The following is a 21,440-nucleotide window of genomic DNA, read 5'->3' as shown; positions in this document are numbered from 1 at the left end:
TGAACTCCTGCTCTCCCGCGCTGGAGAGCAGAAATTCAGCTGCGGGTGTAACCGCGGGATCGGACAGCTTCCATAGGCTTCTATTGAAGCGCGCCGGAGACCCGCAGAAAATGGAGCATGCTGCGTTTTTTCTCCCGCACGTGAGAAAACGCAAATCCATTAAAATGCCATCCGCGGGTGCAAATTTCAATTTAATTGACCGCGGATGGCTAATGATTCCCTATGGGCAAAATTGAATGCAGATTCCGCAATTCAATTTTGCTACTGGACATGAGGCCTAACAGTCTCCAACACAGATGTATATATGGGGTTATACAGATTTGACAGATATAAAATAGGGAACCTTAGTTTCCGACTCTCACCGATTTGTCTAGCGACAACACAGTAGCCATACTACAACTGATAGAGCCTGCTGTGTATATAAAATACAAGGGGGGCGCTGAAATTAAAGCTTCAATAAATGAATGGCTCCAGAGAAGGACACTGAATTTGTGCCTAATAGTTACAACAACCCAAGAACATATGAGGAGGAAGAAAATAAATAAATTATATATATATATATAGCGACCCCAAGTGTTACCTCCTTACATGTCACGATCTATGTAGATCGCAGCATGTAAAGGGTTCAGAGAGGGACACGCTCCCTCTGCGACGTCATCAGGCTCTCACAATGAAATCGCAGAGGGCCGACAGGTTGCCATAGCAATAGGACATCAGCTACAGGCGTCCTGCTTTGCCATTGCCTATGCTCGCTAATACAAGCGATAAGGCATTGCAGGACAGAAATCCTGCAATGCTTTATCATATCAGCTATAATACAAAATCCCCAACAGAGATATGAAAAGTGTAAAAAGTACCGTATATTCCGGCGTATAAGACGACCCCCCAACTGTCACCTTATACGCCAGGAATACAGTGGAGCAAAGAATAAAAATCATTACTCACTTCTTCTGATGTTCTGCGGCGCTGCTGCAGGCTGTCGCTCCCTCCTGGTCCCCGGCAGAGCATTGCTTTCTGGACGAAGGGCCATCAGCCAATCACAGCCATTCAATAACATCATTGAATGGCTGTGATTGGTTAAAACACACGTGCCTTCAGCCAATCACAGTCATTCAATGATGTCATTAAATGGCTGTGATTGGCTGACGGCCCTGCGTCCAGAAAGCAATGCTCTGCCGGGGACCAGGAGGGAGCGACAGCCTGCAGCAGCGCCGCAGAATGCCGGGGGAGGTGAGTGATGATTTTTTTTTTTCACACTTTCTTTTTTTTGTATTACCGGCGTATAAGACGACCCCCGACTTCAGAGCAGATTTTTCGGGGTTCAAAAGTCGTCTTATACGCCGGTATATACAGTAGTTAAAAATAGTGTAAACAAATAAAAATAATGTGTTAACACCTTTTTGTGCTTTTTTTCTCCCTATAAGGCCTCCTTCCCACGAACGGATTTCCGCCGCGTAATTCGCGGCGAAAATCCGCTGCGTTGCCCGCAGCTATTAGGTTCTATTGAACCTAATAGCACAATGCTCACGATGCGTAATTCCACCGCGGAATTACGCACCGCGATTTCTCCCGTCCTCACCCGCAGCATGCTCTATTTTCTGCGGGTGAGGACGGGCTGTACGCACTGACGGCTTCCATTGCAGTCAATGGAAGCCGTCCATTCACGCTATCTCCCGCTGTAACCAGCGGGAGATAGCGTGAAAAAACGCTTTCCCGCCCACCGCCGAGCGTCATATGACGCCAAATGACGCGGTCCGGCCGCGTCACGTGACACGGCTGGTGACGCGAGGGCGGTGGGCGGTGACGGGCGGTGACGCGCGGCGGTGGGCGGGGAAGCGATTTCACGCTATCTCCCGCAGGTAAGTATAGGGGCTCTGGGGGGCGCCTTGACGGGCTTCGCAGCGGAATATTACGCTGCGGAGCCCGTCACGCTCGTGGGAAGGAGGCCTTAAGATTTAAAAAAAAATAAAACTCTCACACATTTGGAATCGGTGTATCCGTAACGACTCGTACAACAAAATGAACATGCTTTTTATCCTGCACGGCAAAAATAGTAGAAAAAAAAAGCCTAACACACTAAGGCAAAATGCCTATTTTGTTTCATTTTGCCTCCCAAAAATGCAATAAAAGTGATCAAAAAAGCTGTATGCACCCCCAAAATGGTACCCATTAAAAACTACATCTTGTCACGCAAAAAACAAGCCCGCACAGAGCTTTGTCAATGGAAAAATAAAAGATACAGGACTTTGAATGTAGCGATTTAGGAAAAAAAATAAATCGAAACACAAAGAAGAATTCGGGTATTGTTGTAATCATACTGGAAAAAAAAAAACACAACACAATGGCAGACAGAATTAATGTTTTTTCTCTCCATGCTTTCATTCAAAAAAATTACGATGTAGTCTAGGCTTCCAAAAACGGCACCAATAAAAACTACAGTTCGCCACGCGTCGACGAAAAAATAAAAACGTTATGGCTTTTAAAAAGTGGAGATAAAATCCCCCCAAAATCATTGCGTCCTTATGCCCAAAATAGGCCATGTCCTTAAGGGGTTAAGCATTATCATAGAATGGTGGAAGGGACCTCCCCCTGCTCAATGCAGGATCACTAAATCATCCCAGACAGATGTCTGTCCAGCCTTTGCCCATGGCAGAAATCATTCATAAAGATTGCAGGTATTATCATCGTTTTCTGGCTGGGGAACAGACAAGTTAGGAGGCAGGAATTAGCCATTCTTTTAGTCCTGCTGCAGCCAGGGCTGAGGGGAGAGGCCCCTGCTGCAGCCAGGGCTGAGGGGAGAGGCCCCTGCTGCAGCCAGGGCTGAGGGGAGAGGCCCCTGCTGCAGCCAGGGCTGAGGGGAGAGGCCCCTGCTGCAGCCAGGGCTGAGGGGAGAGGCCCCTGCTGCAGCCAGGGCTGAGGGGAGAGGCCCCTGCTGCAGCCAGGGCTGAGGGGAGAGGCCCCTGCTGCAGCCAGGGCTGAGCTGCAGCCAATCATGCAGTAAGACACAGAAATGGAAAAAGGAGATGCTATGGCCAAGTTCCTGAAACCGATTTTCTATTTTTCATTTTATGCTCTTTCCATCTCTTTACAAGCATGCTTCCGATATTTTTTGACAGAATAATATATTATGCAGTTGTATTTTTTTTTCATAACACAATACAATATTATGTCACATACTATGGAACACTAGAAACCTGACCAATCCATTACGGTGCAAGTCACTGAAGGGATAAAAAAACAAAATATGTCAAACACACATCACGCCCATCACAGCTCTTGTAAAACTGGAAATTGTGACACCAGTACAAAATAAGGAAAATTATAATTTAACACGAACACACAAATGAACACAGAAGAAATGCTGAGATTTGCACATGGCAAACCAATAATGGATTTCAGTGCTAAATATGAAATTTTTGTGCACTGATTTTTTAAATATGCAGCATGTCAAATGGTGTTACGGATCATCATGGCAGATGCCATCCCGCTTAATGCAGAGGGACATTTGTTGTGAATTCAGTGAAGTCCGTGGATGGATTTTTCTACCACGTGTGAACATAACTCAAGGGGGGAACTGATAGTCAAAGGCTGCAAAAAAACTAACAAACAAAATATTCCAAGACCCAAAAGGGTAAAATTCCCTCAAATTTCCAATGATTGTCTTCTGCATATGAATGGAGTTTTATAGACTCCTTTATCTCCACCTCATCAGCATTCATGTGACTTCAATTAGCCTATGAATGGCGGCTTTGATGCTCAAAAGGGAGTTTTTGTTTCCATGTTCACAACAGCAAAGACAAGAGAGGTGTCTGAGCAGATCAGAAAGGCCCTTATCACTGGGCACAGCCAGTCCAAGGCTGGGTTTCCACACGACGCATTCCTGGCGGAAATCTCGCGGTTGGCCGCAGTGAAAAAAGGCAAGATTTACACCAGGAAAGCGCTGCTTCAAAACCCGCAGGAGAAATCTCATCCACATGACTGGCTCTTCACAGGATTAGCGGCCGCAGGTAGATTTGCCACGGCGAAATTCTGGACGGAATTTCCACAGCAAATCCGCCCTGTGTGAACGCAGCCTAAAGGGTATATGGGTATCTCCAAAGACCTGGGCATCCCGGCTCCAACAGTTTGACAGGTTAGCTCACAGAATATCCGGAATAAACGCAAAAAATTAGTCACAGCAACAAAACGTTTTAGACGGTGGGAGAGCCATCACCCTCATTCCGTGAAATGTGGCATCCCAAAAGGACAACACCTAAAGGTTACGGAGGAGCTGTACGACTGGTTGGATTTTCAACATATGATTTGAAAAGAAGTTTAGAAGATAGGGGATACCCTAATACATTTTGACGGAGGATTGTAATTCTATTTTGCAGGACAGTCGCACTATGGAGACTAAGGGACAAAAAAAAGGGGGGGGGGGGGGGGAATAAATTCAGGGTTATTGGTAATTTTGAGTGGGGATATTCTAACAAGATTCTGGCCCATTCTCAAAGTGGATCCTAATATAGGAGCTGATTTAACAGACAGTCATCTGCACTGCGCCGGCCAGCACATCCGTATCCCAGAGAAGACACCCGAAAGGTAAGCAGAGGTCACCGGGTCGAACTTTGCTGTGGGATCCGACCCGGTCGTGTGCAGCTGGCCTAAACGCACAAATATAGAAGTACATTTTAGAATAAGTTTCCGTTACCTCGTTTTGGCGCCTCTAGTTGTGTTTCCGCTTCAGAGAACCCAGTTGCTGAAAGTATGGCATAAGAGTCCTGATGCTGAGGTGCCGCCTCCTCCTTGTCACACTGATTGCCAGTAGGAATGCTACAAGAGCTGCTGTTCTGAGCTACCTGCTTAAACCTTTGCCAGCGCTTTTTTGGTGCAACACAGTTCAACTCGTCAGACTCGTCCCATCCCAGGCACTCATTACTTAGTTTGGACTCTGGTTCAACCAGTTCCTTGCAAGGAACAAGCGTTTCACTTGTACGGCGGCTTTGGTGAGGCTGTGCTATACTTTTATCAGGGATCTCTACAGCTGACTGTGCAATAAAGCCTTCTTTTTCTTTTGTTAGTGTGTCTTTTTTAAGGGATGACTTGCAACGGAAGGAAGAATCCAGCTCTGTCCCACCAGGTGCACTTCCGGCCAATGAGTGTTTACCGTCTGACGTGTCTTCACAAGGAGAGTTCATTAACTTAGTAGATAGTACATTTTCTGACGTCTGGGTTCTTCTTTTCTGTAGAATGCATGGTTTTATAAATCTTTTATTAGAGCAAGGTACTTTCGATTTGAGGTTTACAGAATCTTCCCCACTACCGGTAGACAGAAGCCGTGGCGGTGCACCGGATTGTACTGCAGAAGAATCATTTTTGACCGAACTGGTGGAGTCATTAGACTTATGTTCAGACTTTGCACTGGCCACTGACTGTATGCAGGTCGCTAAGGATTGGCGTTCAGAAAAGAGACCTTGACGGTCATGTGATGAATTTGTATTCCGTCCAGTCATAATTTGCCTCTCCTTTGCTTTGGTATCGTGCAAATCTTTGATCATCATCAACAGCGTGCTATATTCATAACCCGGCTCCATGGGTATTTTATTCTGCCGGGGCGGTTTAGAGTCTACACTTTCCCAATTGTCCTCTTTGCCTACCCTGTTGGATGGCTCTTTTAGTCCAGACAATAAAGGTTTTACTTCTCCCACCTGTAAAGGGCTACAAGAACTTTCGTGGGAATCGGTATCAACTGCGGGCAAAGGAGTAAGAGATGTAGAGTTGCCTTTGGAGCCTGTGTGGACATTTTCAAGTTTGGGATAGGATGGTCTATTCTCCGTATCTAAAGTTTTGTTCTCCACTTTAGGAGGCATGTTTTCTTCCGCAGTTGAATGGGTACCTTTGCTGGTAAAGCTGCTATCCAACGCAACGCTTAGAAAGTTCTGAGAAGAATCTGAGGCTGAAGATAAAAGTATAGTATGTGATGAAGAGTCACTTAGGGAACTCTCACTAGTATCTACACCTGGACTGTCCAGTTTATTTGCCATTGCAGGCTGGTCTTTACCAAGAGACTGTGCGTCTTTACTGCAAACCTGAAAGTCTTTCGATGTGGCAGGCTTCTTGTTTGAATTTCCAGGGCTGGATCCAGTGACATCCCTCATACGTTTCTTGTTTCTACTTGTTCCTGTGGACAATTCGTCATCTGACACATGAGGACTGATGACGACATTGGTTTGAAGTTTTAAAGACACATTGTCACTCTGAGACTTGGTTCCCCCTGAAGAAGGATCTTGCTCCACAAGACAGGCACTCTTCTCGAACACCTCTGAGGAAATGCTGGAAGTCAAGTCACAACTAGCTGAATTAGAACTATCTTCATTAAGGCTGAAAGCATCGTTAAATCCATGCCCAGCATCAACGTCCTTCTGAGACAGTGGCGTTGTAAACTTGTCCTCATCTTTTTTGCTACACATGTAATCAGGAGACACTGGTTCTGGCGAGTTAGCCACAGATCCCTCATGCAACTGCTTGGTCTTGGAAGAATTCTTATTTATAGGCTTACGGCTAATGCCTTCTCTTTTCTTAACAGAGTTTATTTTAGCACAAGAGGATGAGAGAGTGGTATGGAGAGAGGACTTCACAAAGCCATTTAGTCCGCTGTTTATTGTGCCATTGAACTCCTTCCCAACATACTCCACTTCTTGATTGGCATGACTTCCAAGATGCACAGGCTCCCCATATTCCGTCTTGGAAAGGCAATCCATAGCATGAGCAATACTGGACTGCCATAATGACAGGAGCTTTGAGGGAATCTAAAAACAACAAGAAACATATAGATAAAAGAACTAAATGACATTATAAATTAAAGTTTAACACCTTAAAGGAGTGTCCAATGGCTAAATCTAAACCCTTGGCCACAAAAAAAACCAAAACAAACAAAAAAAAACTATGCTCACCTCTTTTACTTCCCCCAATGCTTTGCCTTCGCCCCTCCCCATTGGTCTCTGCTCACTTCCAGGTAGTGTTACATACCGCATCAGCATGTGACCTCTGCGATCAATCACTGGCCCTAGCGGTACCAATGCCAAGACTACACTACTCCAACACAAAAACCACTCATGCAGCATAGATAGCATGAACTCTTCATCCCGAGGGGTGGTTCAAGTACGGTAATAGAACAGTAGAGAGAGACGAACCTTGTGGGAGCCTTCCTTCAGTTTTTGAGGATGTCGTGAGCCAGGCAATCTTTCAAACTGATAAACCCCTCTGAATGGAACGAGCGCTTTAGCAGTGACCCAGACTTTCTCCGTTAGCTCTCCCAAAGTTTCCACATAATACTGCCGAGGTGTCTTCTTAGTGCCCACTTCTGTAAAATAGTCAAGGGATGGCAAAAATAAGTAATTTAGAGAATACTGCATAATTTAATCTTAAATGGGGAGGGGTGTGGAGAGAAAACCAATTACATAGAGTCAGTCACATTGGAAGGGAAAGACTATGCTGCATACATCAAAAGGATTATCCTAGTATAAGTCAATGACTGCCGCCATGCATCACTGGTGTTGGCCAAGCAACATATTCAGTAGAGCATAGTGGCTTTCATTATAAATTGAAGTTACACCGAAGATGTAAAAGCCTGAGAGCCAACAAACCTACTGTTGGCAATTATCCCCCATTAACATGCAAAAGCAATTTTAATGGTGTAGAAAGAGATCTTCAGGATCAAACCTAGTTGAACCAATCTGTTGCCAAAGCAAACACTTAACGCCGTTTGGTAGCACCCATGAATAGCAAGGTGGACCATCTTCCATCTAACTGAGCATGAAGACAGAATTAATTACATCACATTACTTGTTTATAGCTCTCCTCAACCCCCAAGTGTAAGCGAAATGCTTCCTCTGCATACAAGATGCTTGGCATTAGCAGACCAGGGGTTATCCAGACAGCGGCCGCCTGGATACACCAGGGTTGGAGCGGAAGCACTGCTCCGACCCCTATGTACCGGCCGGCACTCACAATTGCAAGCCCAGCTCTCATTGAAATCAATGAGAGTTGCGCTTGCAATTACTAGTGCCGGCTGCTACCTAGGGGTCGGAGCAGTGCTCCAACCCCAATGTATCGCAGCAGCTGCTGTCTGAATAAACCCTTAAAGTTTCCACAATACCCAAAAGGAGCACTTAAAAATAATCTGTATTTAAAGCAGATAAATATCTAACAGCATCCAACCTTGCAAACAGAAGGTTTTCTATCAACTGCATACCATGGTAACGCCAAAAATATAATTATAAGGGTGCCGCCTACCCACTAGCGATATTTCTTCTTGCGATGTGAGAGTGACAATTATGAAACCAATGATTTTCAATGGTTTAATACTCATTTGCGATTTTTACTCTCAAGACTCGCAGCGCAGAGAAAAAAAATATCTGTGATAGCACTCAGTGTTTTCAATAGGGCTTGCGGCAGCAGCCCCAGCCCCATGTAAAACATAGGGAGTACATCGTGCACTTCTGCCACAGCTATGGCAGAGGATTCCTTCATCCCGCGTACATACACACTCTCACCTAGAGGAGCAGTCTGGCTCTTCTCTCGGGCACGGTAGTCTTCCTCTGTGTTCTAGAGGCCTGGCGATTGAAACATCCCTGCCCCCATAAAGCGCTGGTGTCATTGGCTGAGCGCTCAGCCAATCACAGGCAGCGCTCAGCCATTGATTGAATTCTGTCATAGCTGTGGCAGGTCCATGATGTACTCTATGTTTTCAATGGGGCTGGCGCTGCTGCTGGCCCCATTGAAAACAATGAGCGATATCAGAGTTTTCACTGTGCTGTGAGGCTCACACATCGCAAGAACAAAATATCGCCAATGGGTAGGCGCCCTAAAAGACACATAGATAATATACAATTCGATTGTTTCCCTTTAACATGCCTAGTGATGAAGTTGTTTCTCTACAATGAAAGAAGGGAAGCGTAGCCAGAATTGATCTCATGCTCTCTTATGGGAGTAGTTTTGGCATCAGTTGCATCATTTCTGACACCAGATGTTCCACTGGATAGTCCCATGAAAATACAGCTAAAAATAGGAATAAATCTCTAGATAGGAAACGATACCAGGATCAAAGCTCTAAGTGCTATACTCAGGATCCAGCACTCGTTCAAAGTCAGCAAGCAGGATAAAAAGTTTTACCCCATGGTCCTGTGAAAGAAGTGGTGGGAGGGTGGAAGCTGCAAGTGACAGCAAGAACAAATATCACAGCAAGAACAAATATCACAGCCTGACATGGTCCCCTATACATTCACCAGTTTTTTTAGTTTTGTATCTTAATATGTGAAGAACAGAAAAAGAGGGCTTTTTGAACACACATACACCCCTAAATCCACACACACTATATCATAGGCACACTTACTGTTTTGTCTGACTAGGGAACTTCACCACACAATCACTTACATTACCTTAAAATACTGGTAGCCAATAACCAAGCATGTGAAATCAACCAGGAAGCTAGATGAAAATATATATATAATTTCCCCCTTACCTTTGATGTCCTGCTGAGGTTCACTACAAATCTTGCAAGGCCACCACGGACGTCGACTGAACTTTGCCCAAACAACATCCCCTTCTTCAAATATGGGGGCAGGTATTTTTCCCCTCGACTTTCTCTAGTGGGGAGATAGGGGAAAAAAAATATGTAAAACCAAGGCAAGTTTTCTGCAAAGTCCTAATATACCTCTAGAGGTAAACTCTCCTAAACAAAGACACCGGGGAGGAAACAAACAAAACAACAACTGCGAGCAACGTAAAGAGCACAAAACTTGGGCAATAAAGGTGGATTTTGCACGATGCGATTTTAACATTAACAAGTCCCATAGACCCATGGAGAAAAAAACGCTGTGAATGTCGCACTGAAAGAGAACTGTAGTGGGTAGTCACCCTTAGGCTGGATTTATAAGGGCGATTGTGATATTGGCATGAGAAAAATAAATTTTAAAAAATCGGGACTATCAAAATTTTGCTCATGAGATTTGTGATTTTCAGTTTTGTTTAGGGGGGTGTGCACCACAACAAGCAATGTCACCTGGTGGTCTGACCCCAGTGATGCCCCATATACAGGTCACATGACTTAGTAATGGAGAGGTGAAGGTCTATTAAACGTCGGGGTTTCACATTGGCTTCAGCAGTCACGTGGATGAGGAACCACTGGAATCAAGCAGCCAGAGGATGAGAGAATCAATGGGGAAGAAGAGGTTGCATGGAGATGTATTAACTACGTTTTCCCCTTTTTTATCCCCACCCCATCTAGCACCAATTCTCTGACTGGTGGGTTTGGACGAGGGGCAGCGCCCACATACTGAGCGGCATCCCTTCGGCTTCTATAGGCGGTTTAAGGCACAGCCTAAAAATGTTGCAGTGAATAAATCCCAGGGGCGAGGTGACATAGCCCGATATCGCGCTCGCCCCTGTGAAATTAGCCCCATAGTATACCTGTGTCTGTAAAAGCGCAAAATAATTTTTTTCTTAAATATGAAAACATAACTTTAAAAAAAAAATATATATAATCTTTAGACATATTAGGCCTCATGTCCACGGCTAAAATAAAATTTTAAATCCTGAGCGTTTCACCCGCAGCGTGATCCGCGCCCCATAGGGATGCATTGGACACCCGCAGGTAGTTAAATACGTGCGGATGTCATTTTCCCCTGAGGCGCGGATTGCGTGTGCGGGAAAACACCCGCTGCATGCTCCATTTTAGTGCGGGTCTCCCGCGCGGACAGCTCCGGCAGGCTCCTATTGAAGCCTATGGTAGCCGTCCGGATCCGCGGCACACCAGCAGCTGAATTTCTGCTTTCCGGCGCGAGTGTTTAAAAAACTGCCAAGCACATCTGCCAGGCCGAAGAAAGAAGATCCGGCCGCGATGGAGGGAAGATCCACAGCGTCCGGACAGGTAATTCTTCTTTTCAGCCTCATGTCCGCGGGAAAGGAGGGACCCGCTGCGGGGTTCTGCATGAAGAATCCGCGGCGGGCCTTATTTTCCCCGTGGACATGAGGCCTTAGACTTCTTTTTAAGGTTTGTTTTAGCCCCATTGGAGACTTGTAATCACTCGTACAATATTCTGCGGTACGTCTGTATAGCAGTATATTGTACATTTTAAGGTTAGTCCATTAAGCACAGCTTAATAGACTGCTATAGATGGCAGCCCTGGGAGCCTTCACTAGCCTCTGAGCTGACATGTAGTCCCATCAGCAGCACGTGATCATATCACATTGCACAATGGCAATGGGGTGCCAAAAGGTGCGATCAAAGCATCGCAAGTTGTGGTCCCCTAGAGGTGCAAAAAAATAAGCAAAAATAACAAAAAGTTTTACTAATTGTAAAAAAAGTAATGAAAGTTTAAATCACCCTTCATTTGCCATATCTATAATAAAAAACAAAACAAAAACACATTTGGCATCTCTGCTTCTGTAAAAGACCGATAAAGTAGTACATTATTTACCACGCACGGTGAACTTCGTCCGAAAAAAAAAATATATAGAACGCCAGAAATGCACTTTATTTTTTTGGTCAAAAAGTTGTATGTATTCCGAAATGGTGCCAACGTAAACTACAGGATGTCTCAAAAAATTAGCCCTCACACAACTACGTTGATGGAAAAATAAAAGTTATTGTGCACAGAAAATGGCGGCAGAAAATATTTTTTAAAAATTAAAGGTCTTTGAAAAAAAAAATAAAAAGTAGTACAGCAAGAAAAAAAAAATTCTATACAAGTTAGTTATCATAGTAAACGTAGCGACCCATGGAATAAAGTTATGTCGTCATTTTTGTTAGTTTGTGCGATGTAGAAACCAGACGCACTGAAAAAGAGCAGAATGTCGTTTTGTTTTTTATTTTACTCCACTTAGAATTTTTTTAATGTTTTTCAGTACATTATATGGTACATTAAATAGCCCCATTGAAAAATACAACTCGTCCGGCCAAAAAAAAACAAACAGCGACGGATAAATAAAAGAGTTATAATTTTTTAAAAGGAGGGAGGAAAAAACGAAAACGGAAGAAAAAAAAAAAAAAAAGGGTCACATTCTTATGCCTCCCTCACACAGGGCGTTTGCAGAAACGCAGCGTTTTTCAACGCTGCGTTACTGCAGATTCCGCCCCGTTTCAGCAGCGCTGGCATACTTTATGCCAGCGTTTTGGCTGTGTTTTTCAGCTCGGCTGAAAACGCAGCCAAGAATGCTGAAAAGAAAAAAAAAAAAAGTAATACTCACCTAGCCGCTGCAGTCCGCGTCGCGGCCGGCACAGAGAAGGTCCAAATCCTGATAAGCTCCGAGTACTTCTGTGTGTTAGTGACTGTTTGCACTCTGCATATTGACAATAGCATGCACATTGTGCTGCGGTTTACAAGGTCTTTTTTTGTTTGTTTTGCTTTTTTTATACACAAATTTCATGCCGAAATCATACATCAAAAATTGTTACATGTGTGGATTTCAAATCCGTGTCATGAACAAAAAAGAATAGGCATGACAATTCTTGCCCTGGAATCTGCATAAAACTGTCGAGATTCACACTTGTGTGAATGTAGCCTAAGGCTCTCAAAATTTCTAGTACACTGTTTCCCCCAAAAAAGACACCGTCTTATATTCATTCTGCCCCAAAAGAGGCACAGGGTCTTATATTCAGGGGAGGGGGTGGTTTATATACTCACCTCGCAGGCGGCGTCACTGTTCCTCTCGGTGCTCTCTAGACGCCGGTAGTCTTCAGTGTCGTCCTCAAGGCTGAAAGAGCATTCTCTTCCTGGTAACGTGGATAGAATACCCCGCCTCCAGCAAGAGATTGCTGTGATTGGCTCAGGACTGTAACTAAGCCAATCACAGCCGACGCTTGATGAGCCAATCGCAGTCATTTAATGATGCCATGCCATATTTGACAAAGTGCAAATTGCGGACAGAACAGAGTCCCATGTGGCTCATTAATATTCATATATTCAGTGCGTCGGCTGCCACGGATTGACAGGTCTCCGTATGGGCAGTAATACAGAGGGACCAGTCAATCAGCGGCAGGGTAAGCAGGCAGTGAATATATGCCTATTATTAAGCCGACGCTGCACACTTCCAAATGTAGGTTTTTGAAAACCACTGAACCAATCAGTATAACAGACCGCTGAAAACATCTTGTGTCACTAACGGGTAGGGCCCACAGCATGGGGACGATCAAGAACATGACAGCTCAACTTTAAAAGTGGGACAAAAAAAACGACCCCTTTTCATAGTAGCCCTCCTACCCTCTAACTATCAGTTACATCAGCCCGTCTCCGAAATTTGCATACTACTAGCATAGAAGAATAATTTAAGAAAATATAAAAGTTTGCGTAACTGACAGAAACTAAACATTTATAACATTTTACAAAAACAAACGGCAGCCGGATTATTACAAAAAGTGGTAAAGACTACTTCTGTGTGTACCTGAGGATCAACTATTTTTCCGCTCTTCCTACAGCTCTGTTATTGGGTGCAGCCGGTGATGCGGGACTGCAGCTGTCAGCAGAGACCGGTGCGGGAAGAGGGGGGCGAATGCAGTCGTGGGATGGAGCAGGGAGAAGAAATGGGGTTATCCAAAGTTCTTACAATTCGGGCAAGCCCTTTACGTTACTCCCTTCCCGCAAGTCTGCCCCTTTCAGTCATTTATGAGCAGAATATGGAACAAGTCAGCAGATTAAACAGTCACCACACTTTAATTCTTTTTTTTTTTTACGTACATACGATTTTCACACATGTGAAAACAAAAAAAATAGTTGCATATTCAGCCTGGTGTGGCGCAGAGTGTAAGCTCTCGCGTAGGACCTGAAGGTTGCAAGTTCAATCACCGCGTAATTCAGGTTGACTTAGCCTTCCATCCTTCCAAGGTCGGTAAAATGAGCACCCAACTTGGTGGGGGTAATAAATATCTATTACCTGAAAGCGCTGCGAAATAAGTTGGCGCTATACAAATAAGATTTTTATTTTATATGCTTCCAATAGTTAAAATGGTAAAAAAAAAAAAAAAAAAAATGACCTGCGAGTGTGATGTGTTTTTTTTGACAATCCCATTGAAAATAATTTGGAGCAATCAGCGAAAATAGGGCACGCAGTGATTTTTCTATCCTGGACCATTTGTCTCAGAGAAACATTTCACATGTGAACATAGAGATTGATATAAAGATTTTACATGCGAGTTCCGACCATATCGCTATCGGACCTCGCGTGTGAAAACATCCTTACTCAGCTATGCAGCCAGCAGAGGACGCTGCTGAGAACTCATGACCAGCTAACTGCATAGCAGAGCAAGGAGCCTCTTCCTGCACAGCAGTTCATGAAGAACAGTATACGGCCCCATGTACACAGGCGGATTGTTGCTGCGGAATCCAGAGCGGTCGCCTGCCTCCGTATTCCGCAGCAATTGCCCTCCATAGCATGCTATGGAAAAATGATTCCTCTCACACACGAACAGGAAACCAATTGTGATTTCTGCTCACAGATGAAAAATCATAGCATGCTCCATTTTCCTGAGGCATGGATGGCTTCCATTGAAGTCAGTGGAAGCAGTCTGCCTCGCGGCCCGTCCACAATTGACTTTGTCCGTGGGAAAAGCAGGAGTTTAAAAAAAAAATTAAAAATCTGCACAGCGCATGTCCGACGGCGTGCCGTACAGGGGAAAAAAAGATGATAAGGCTGCCTGTAGACGGCTGGGTTGGATCCCGCTGCGAGGCGTCTCCTTTCTGCTCTGTGGGCCGTTTGCCGGCGCATGCACAGAGAGGAGTCGGCCCATCACCACTGATATTTCTGTGCGGGCCTCTGCGAGACCAGCACAGAAATAGAACATGCCGCGATTTGTTTTCCGCGTGTTTTCAAGCGGACAAATCGAGGCCGTCTGAATAGGATTGCGTTATCTGATGCAATCCTATGGCAGCGGGCACAGGAGGAAATTTCGACCAGTGTGCAGGGGGCCTAACACATGTATGCGCGGATGCTGGGTGAGATTCCACTGCGGGCTCCCACACGTGGAATCCAACACGCCCGTGTGCAGTCGGCATAAGAAAAAGGTTTGCCTTTAGTTTTATTACATTTATATAGAGATTTCCCCCTTGGTGTCCTCTTCTGACTGTTTAAATACCACTCCTGCCACTGTCCTCTGGCGCTGTGAAGAGAAGCCATTCAGCATTGCACACAGCTTCTCCTGACAGCATTCCCACTGGACCCTACGCATTTTCAGATTGTCAGGGCACACTAACATAATGTATGTCACAACCTGATGCACTGAGAATGCATGGGGTCTAGCGGGGAATGGGCATGCTGCGAGGAGGAAAAGCACAATAAGGCTTCTTTTCTTTATAGTGACGGGGATGGAGGCAGGAGAAATACATTTTTAAAAATGTCAGAAGAGGACACTATGGGGAAAATTATATATATTTATTTAAAAAAACAAACAAACAAAAAAGCTTAAAGTAAAATGCAGACAAACTCTTCCATCTAAGCTGCTGTGCCCGGACAGTGCAGGCGCAGTACAGATGGAGATCCCTGTGAGCTGAAAACAGATTTCTCAGCATGGCGTTCTCCTAGCTGAAGAGGGGTTATCTACAAGAAGAGTACAGAATAGGCTGATAAAACATATTGCAAAAACGCTTAGAATCACCCGTTCTGTATATTTTAGAAAAAATAAATAAATTGAAGTGCGGTTCCTCTTTAAACCCCGTGTTTTGCAGAATTTCCAGACGCATTTGTAAAACAATGCGGACAAACTTATGTTCCGTTTCCTTTCATCATTTCTAGACTGAGTGTTCCATCAATTATAACCCTTCAATGGGATCAATAAGGAAGCTAAAGATAACTACATGCAGAGAACCTTCTAGAATCATCTTCCAATCACATCCATTCATCTCAAAATAGGTTTATACCCCGATGGGACATTCATCAGCCCCTTAATGACCAACCGGTTTCTCTAGACATAGTGGCATTACTAGAACCAGGATTTTAATCTGTCAACCTAGCCGTATGAGGGCTTGTTTTTGCAGGACAAGTTGATTTTAATGGCATTATTTTGAGGTATGTATAATGGGTTGTATAAACTTTTTTTTTCTGAGGGGGGGGGGGGGGGCTAGGAAATAAATGACACTATTGATTTTTGTATTGCATTTTTATGGCATTCAGCATGCAAAAAAGTTCTGACGCGTATCCATTAGTAACAACATACCCTAAATTTATGTCTATATTGGGAGTAAACACTGGGAAATGTATAGGCTTACGCTGGGTGGTACACAGAGGAATAGAGCATGCTGCGATCTATTTCTCGTGCGTATCGATACGCAGTGTTTACACCCACGTGCACGGATCAGTGATGGTCCATTGACTTTCATTGACTCCATTCACTGCGTATCATGTGGCTGTGCAACGCACGCGTAATACACGGTGAAAACGCGCTTGTGGACATGAGCCCAAAGCCCACTGCTTCACTGCTGTATAAAGGTAGGTCTGCAGTTGGTGGATTCTTTTTCCAATACAGATTTTGCCGTGTACCATGTAGATTATATCACACTGCATTAAAAAGAGCAAACACGCACAAAGGAAACATACATGCTACCAATTTCAAAATCCATACCAAGGCCGTGTGGAAAAAGGCCAAAGCATGCGATGAGATTTGCAAAATCTTATCCACATTCCTGGTACTTTAATCTGCGGGCAAATGCTGTCCGGGTGCCTGGCGTTGTTTTCCGGGGCTCCGGCCATTTATCAGAGGGTCTTTTGCTAGTCACGAGGTTTGAAGACCCCGCCTCCAACAAGAGATTACTCAGATTGGTTAATTCAGCGCCAATCACAGCCATCCAATGAAGGAATGGCTCACGCCTCAGCCAATCAGAGCAATCTCATGCTGAAGGCGTAGTCTTGAAACCCCGTTACCGGCAAGAGATGCTCTGCAGGCACAGACTAGTGCCTATAAGCCTGCAGGGACGGTGCCTACTTTAATCGTGTATTACGCATGATAGCGCCCTATTGTTCTCTATGGGCACATAATAAACGCTGTACATACATAATTACATTTGCTGCAGAAATTTCTGCGATCCGAATGAAGCTCGCAGAAACCAAACGCACAAAATGCGCAAACAGCCCGTACGGGCGCACGCAACAGACCGCCAGGTGCCAAAATTCTAGACTAATGTTCACACACTGTAGTTTTGAAGGGATTGCCCCCCACCCGAGATTTAATATAGGGATTTTCCAGGCAGCGCCGGCTGTCAGTGCTGAGCTACACGAGAGTCGGAGCGGAAGCCGCTGGTGGTGGCTGACACTCAGTTAAAATCAATGAGAGCTGCGTCTGCAATTACGAGCGCCGGCCAGTACCAGCGGCTTCCACTCCAACCCCAATGTAGCCCAGCACTGACACCCCGCGCCGCCTAGTAAACCCCTTTAAGCCACTTTCCGGAAAGCATAAAGTAACATATCTGTAATTAGGATCTGTAAGGGCGCCTTCACACTTGATCACGATATCGCTGTATTTTTTTTTTTAACGCGAATGTCAATAGGACTTTCTAAGGTTAAAAGTGCAAGTTTGTGCGATACGTTTTTAACATTAAAAAGCCCTATTGACATTTGCGTTAAAAAAACACAGTAAGTATGAAGGCACCCTTACAGATTACATCACAACCAAATATTAGTATTTCATCAGCATCTGATCAGTGTTTTTCTCCATATGTTTATTTTATAGTGGCCAAATAATGAGCCATATTTGCCCAATATAAAAATAGTGCACTATGGGAGGAAAACATGGGAATAGGTTATTATGTGCTTTATTAAAAAAAGCCCGTGAATGCGTTAGCTCTGTATGAAGGTCCGTAAAACACAGACCAAATAAAGAGCTAAAATCCGCTCGCCCGAAAGCGGCCTTAAAGAAAAAAATTGGTGGAGAATGAGCAAAAAATAAATAAAATCTAATGGATACATGCCCCCCCCCCCGGTACAGCAGCGCTACCCCAGAGGGCCATTCATTGCTTCCAGTATGTGACGGCTGCAACCAGTTCCTTGGCGATACTACCTAGGAGGACATAGGAGGCCAATGAATGGCGGCAGCAGGTAGGGTATTGTTCACAGCGGCGATAATTAGTGAATCCACGGCAAAGCCACACTGTAGTCTATACGCCACGGATTTTTACCGCATGCGGATTTAAAATTCACGACCAAAAGACGAACAAGAATCATCGTTTAAGGTCAGCCACATGATAACCAGCGCCGGCTCGCTCACTTCTCGTGCCGTTAAACACTGATCACGAATAGGAATGTGAGACACTGAACGACTAGAGAACGGGGACTGCATGATACTCAACAATTGCGCAGTCTAAAAAGGCCGCCCGAGCGTGAATGAGCTGGTCATGACATCACCAGCTCGTTCACATGAAAAATCACAAGATTCTCGTTCTGTCCAGAAGGGCCATTAGTTGCGGATTTTTGCCGTGGGGATAAAAATAATAATTGTTAAATGCACTTTCGCTCATTAGATGCATTTTTTTTTGTCTAGGAAAACCCTTTAAAGGCCGTTCTCACACAACCGGATAGGAATTGTGGATTCAGCGAGCGTTTGATCTGCGGTAATACACAGATCAATCAAATGCATTCGATTACACAATTCAGCTCACATTAGCGGGTCGGAATTACGTAATCCACCTGCGGAAAATAGAACACAACACGTTCTATTTTACCACGGGTTTCCGTGACAGCCCATTGTTCACTATGGCTGTGGCTATACCAGCAGCCCATACGCAATTACAATACGTATGGGCTGCGAATATCCGCATCATCGCTAAATGACGGCGTCAGAAATATAAATAAACAAAAAAGGTGTACTGCGCATGACCGCCAGCGTAAGCGTTCATGCCCAGTACATTACACTGCGCAATTTTTAAGCCTGAGACTAAGCAGCAAAGTGGACGATATTAGCAAAAATCTCGTTCACACCCTGCGGACAAACCACATGGAGACTAACCTGGCGCGGAATTCAAATCCACGACATATCAATTGTGTCAGCGGTTCCGCTGCGGGCTCTCCTCTATGCGGAGAGACTTCCACAGCAGATTACAGGCAGACAAGCCGCCTCATACCCGCTCCTCTGAAGCAGCCTTTCCGCTGTGGAAATCTAGCTGAATTTCCGTGCGACCCTGCTGCGGACATTCCGTGAGATTTCTGCGGCAATACCGCCCCATATGAACCCAGCCTAATGGTTACTTGGGGTTTCATGTAGAAAGCAATACCATTGAAGTCTATGTACATCTTCAGCTGTCAGCCCATATAGGACAGACGATACACCAGCCCCATCGGAACGATTTGACCCTTCATGACAACCCCTATCCACACATATCACAGGGGTGTAATAGTGACCATATCATACTACACGTATCCGACTACAGCTTCCCCGTACCGTTATGTGTCACATGATCCGTAAGACAACCCTCGTAATAAAAACTAACATTTTTGCTCAAGAAAGCTTTAAACCGTGATTTTTTGCAACCAATTGTAAAAAAAAAAGCCCTCCCCAAATCCCACGTTGCTTACATCTTGTACTTCCATATTGCCGGGAGAAAGCTCATGGGTTCCTTCCGAGTCTTCTAGCTCTTCATCTAGAGAAGCCGGCTCATCTCCGGCATGAACTACAGAAAGCGGCGCTTGGAGTTCACCATCCAACGGAGCTAGAGGGCTGTCCGCCGGCGTACCGCCATGCGTCCCGTTCGGGATTTCCGTATCTTGAATCATTGCTAAAAAAGAGGTTTTCCTCTCGGCCTCCTTACTTTGCATCGGCTCCTCCCCACCGTCCCCCCAATCTAAGGGCACCAAATCCTCTAACTCCGTCTCAAAGCTCGGAGGAGTGTTCACTTTGGAAGAAGACGTCTCCCCGATACTTTCTACCACGGAAGGCTGTTGTCCATAAATGGGCAGTTCCATCTGGAGCCCCGCTCCCTCCAGACTATAACTCAGGCGGTCGGCGCTATAGTCGGGCCGGTACGGCGGCTCCAGCGGGTGCATCCCGTTCTTGACGGGTTTACTGGCTTTTAGAGGGCCGTCGGTATAGCCGTGGTTGGGATCGGGTCTGGACTCGCTGCGGTTATAAAAGTACGATTGAGAATTGGCGTCGGGACTTCCGTTCAAGCCTTCTAAATCCATCATGGAGGCGATGTCTTGGAGCCTTCGTAGAGGGATGTAATGGGAAGAGGAGTCCTGCCCATAACCTGCAGGATTAGTGGCAGTCAACCCGTTGCGGGGGCACCTCTTATAGGGGGCATTGGGGTCTATGGAGCTGTAGTAGCCGGGATGCCTGCCCAGATCACAGGCTTCATCCATCCTGTGCAGGCATCAACCTGGAGGGGCAACAAAAAAGGTGCATCAGCAGAAGTGGCCAAACAATGGAGGAGGAGGGAGAGCAGTGCTGGACAGTCAGTGCAAAGGAGGCTGCAAGTACCTACCAAGTGCAATCACGTCCTCTAGCAAATATGGCAGCGGCGGCGGCGGGCAGAGGCCTAGAGGAGCCGGCAGGGGCTGCAGCGACATGCACGGACATTCCAGCCGCCGCGCTGCCTCCCACCATGTGAGCTCAGGGCATGCACGAGTCTCTGCAGCGCCGCACGGGTTAATCCGTGCACCGGCTTTGTCCCCCCTGTATTATGTAAGCAGGCATGCACTAACGTAAGCGCCAACACACACATGCAAGCAGGAAGCGCATCCTCCCCGGTACAGTAAATGGCCTTACCGTGCCCCTCATCACACAGCGGCGCTAGGCCCGGAGCCCGCGGCAGTCTGCATTACCTCCCCCCGCCGCCGCACGACACGCACAGGCCACTGCTGCAAACACAAGACGGAGGGCGTGCGTGGGGGAGGGGGAGCTGCAGTCAGCAGGCTGCTGGGGTAGTTGGGGAGAAGCTCGTGCACTGCTAGGGCTTGTGTCAGGGCAGTTTTGGGGGAGGGGTAAAGACAAGGGCTTGGGGGCAGTACACAAAAGCCGGGGCAGTTAGGGTGCTATGGGGAGGGAAAAAATGATGCATTAGAAAAGAAAACCGAGTGATGATTGACAACGCGGGGAAAAAAGATAGTATAAACGGTGAACCAGGATAAAATGGCTGAAAGGGAAGAACAGTGTGGTGTGGGTGACGGTAGGGGGCGCTGCACACAATCACATTATGTGCATGCTTGTGCACGCCCCCTGCTGGTGCTGGTGGACATGACACGGCCCAAGGAGTCAGCCGTGTGGTGCTGGTCCATATAGCATACATGTTCTGCACATACACGGCCCTGCCCTCCATTCCTCCCGAGTGGCAAGGTCATTCGCCTTCCACACACAACAGGCTATATAATAAGCTGGCTGTCAGTCAGCAGGAGAGCAAGGCGCAGACAATGTCAAAATGGCGGGCCGGGCGCGGCCTCCCCTCTCCTGCTGAGGACTGGTGGCCGCTGCCCTGCTCCCCCATGAC

General features: G+C 45.8%; 1 protein-coding gene across 2 annotated transcripts in view; it reads right to left on the bottom strand.

The window, feature by feature from the left end:
• NSD1 (nuclear receptor binding SET domain protein 1) overlaps positions 1-21,011 on the bottom strand; it is a 57,425-nt gene extending 36,414 nt beyond the window's left edge. The window contains exons 1-5 of one of the 2 annotated variants that reach the window (XM_066591149.1): positions 20,723-21,011; positions 19,534-20,333; positions 9,503-9,626; positions 7,173-7,342; positions 4,691-6,788 (exon numbers count right to left, since the gene is read on the bottom strand). In XM_066591149.1, the coding sequence (XP_066447246.1) occupies positions 4,691-6,788; positions 7,173-7,342; positions 9,503-9,626; positions 19,534-20,316 (3,175 nt within the window). In that variant the 5' untranslated portion in view covers positions 20,317-20,333; positions 20,723-21,011. Of the gene's footprint in view, positions 1-4,690; positions 6,789-7,172; positions 7,343-9,502; positions 9,627-19,533; positions 20,334-20,438; positions 20,459-20,722 lie in introns of those variants that run through there. The other variant, XM_066591150.1, reaches the window with a different exon arrangement.
• Between the last annotated feature and the right edge of the window lie 429 nt (positions 21,012-21,440).

Source organism: Eleutherodactylus coqui, chromosome 2, assembly GCF_035609145.1.
Source record: "Eleutherodactylus coqui strain aEleCoq1 chromosome 2, aEleCoq1.hap1, whole genome shotgun sequence".
Classification (NCBI taxonomy): Eukaryota; Metazoa; Chordata; class Amphibia; order Anura; family Eleutherodactylidae; genus Eleutherodactylus; species Eleutherodactylus coqui.
This window is presented reverse-complemented; position numbering and strand designations above follow the sequence as displayed.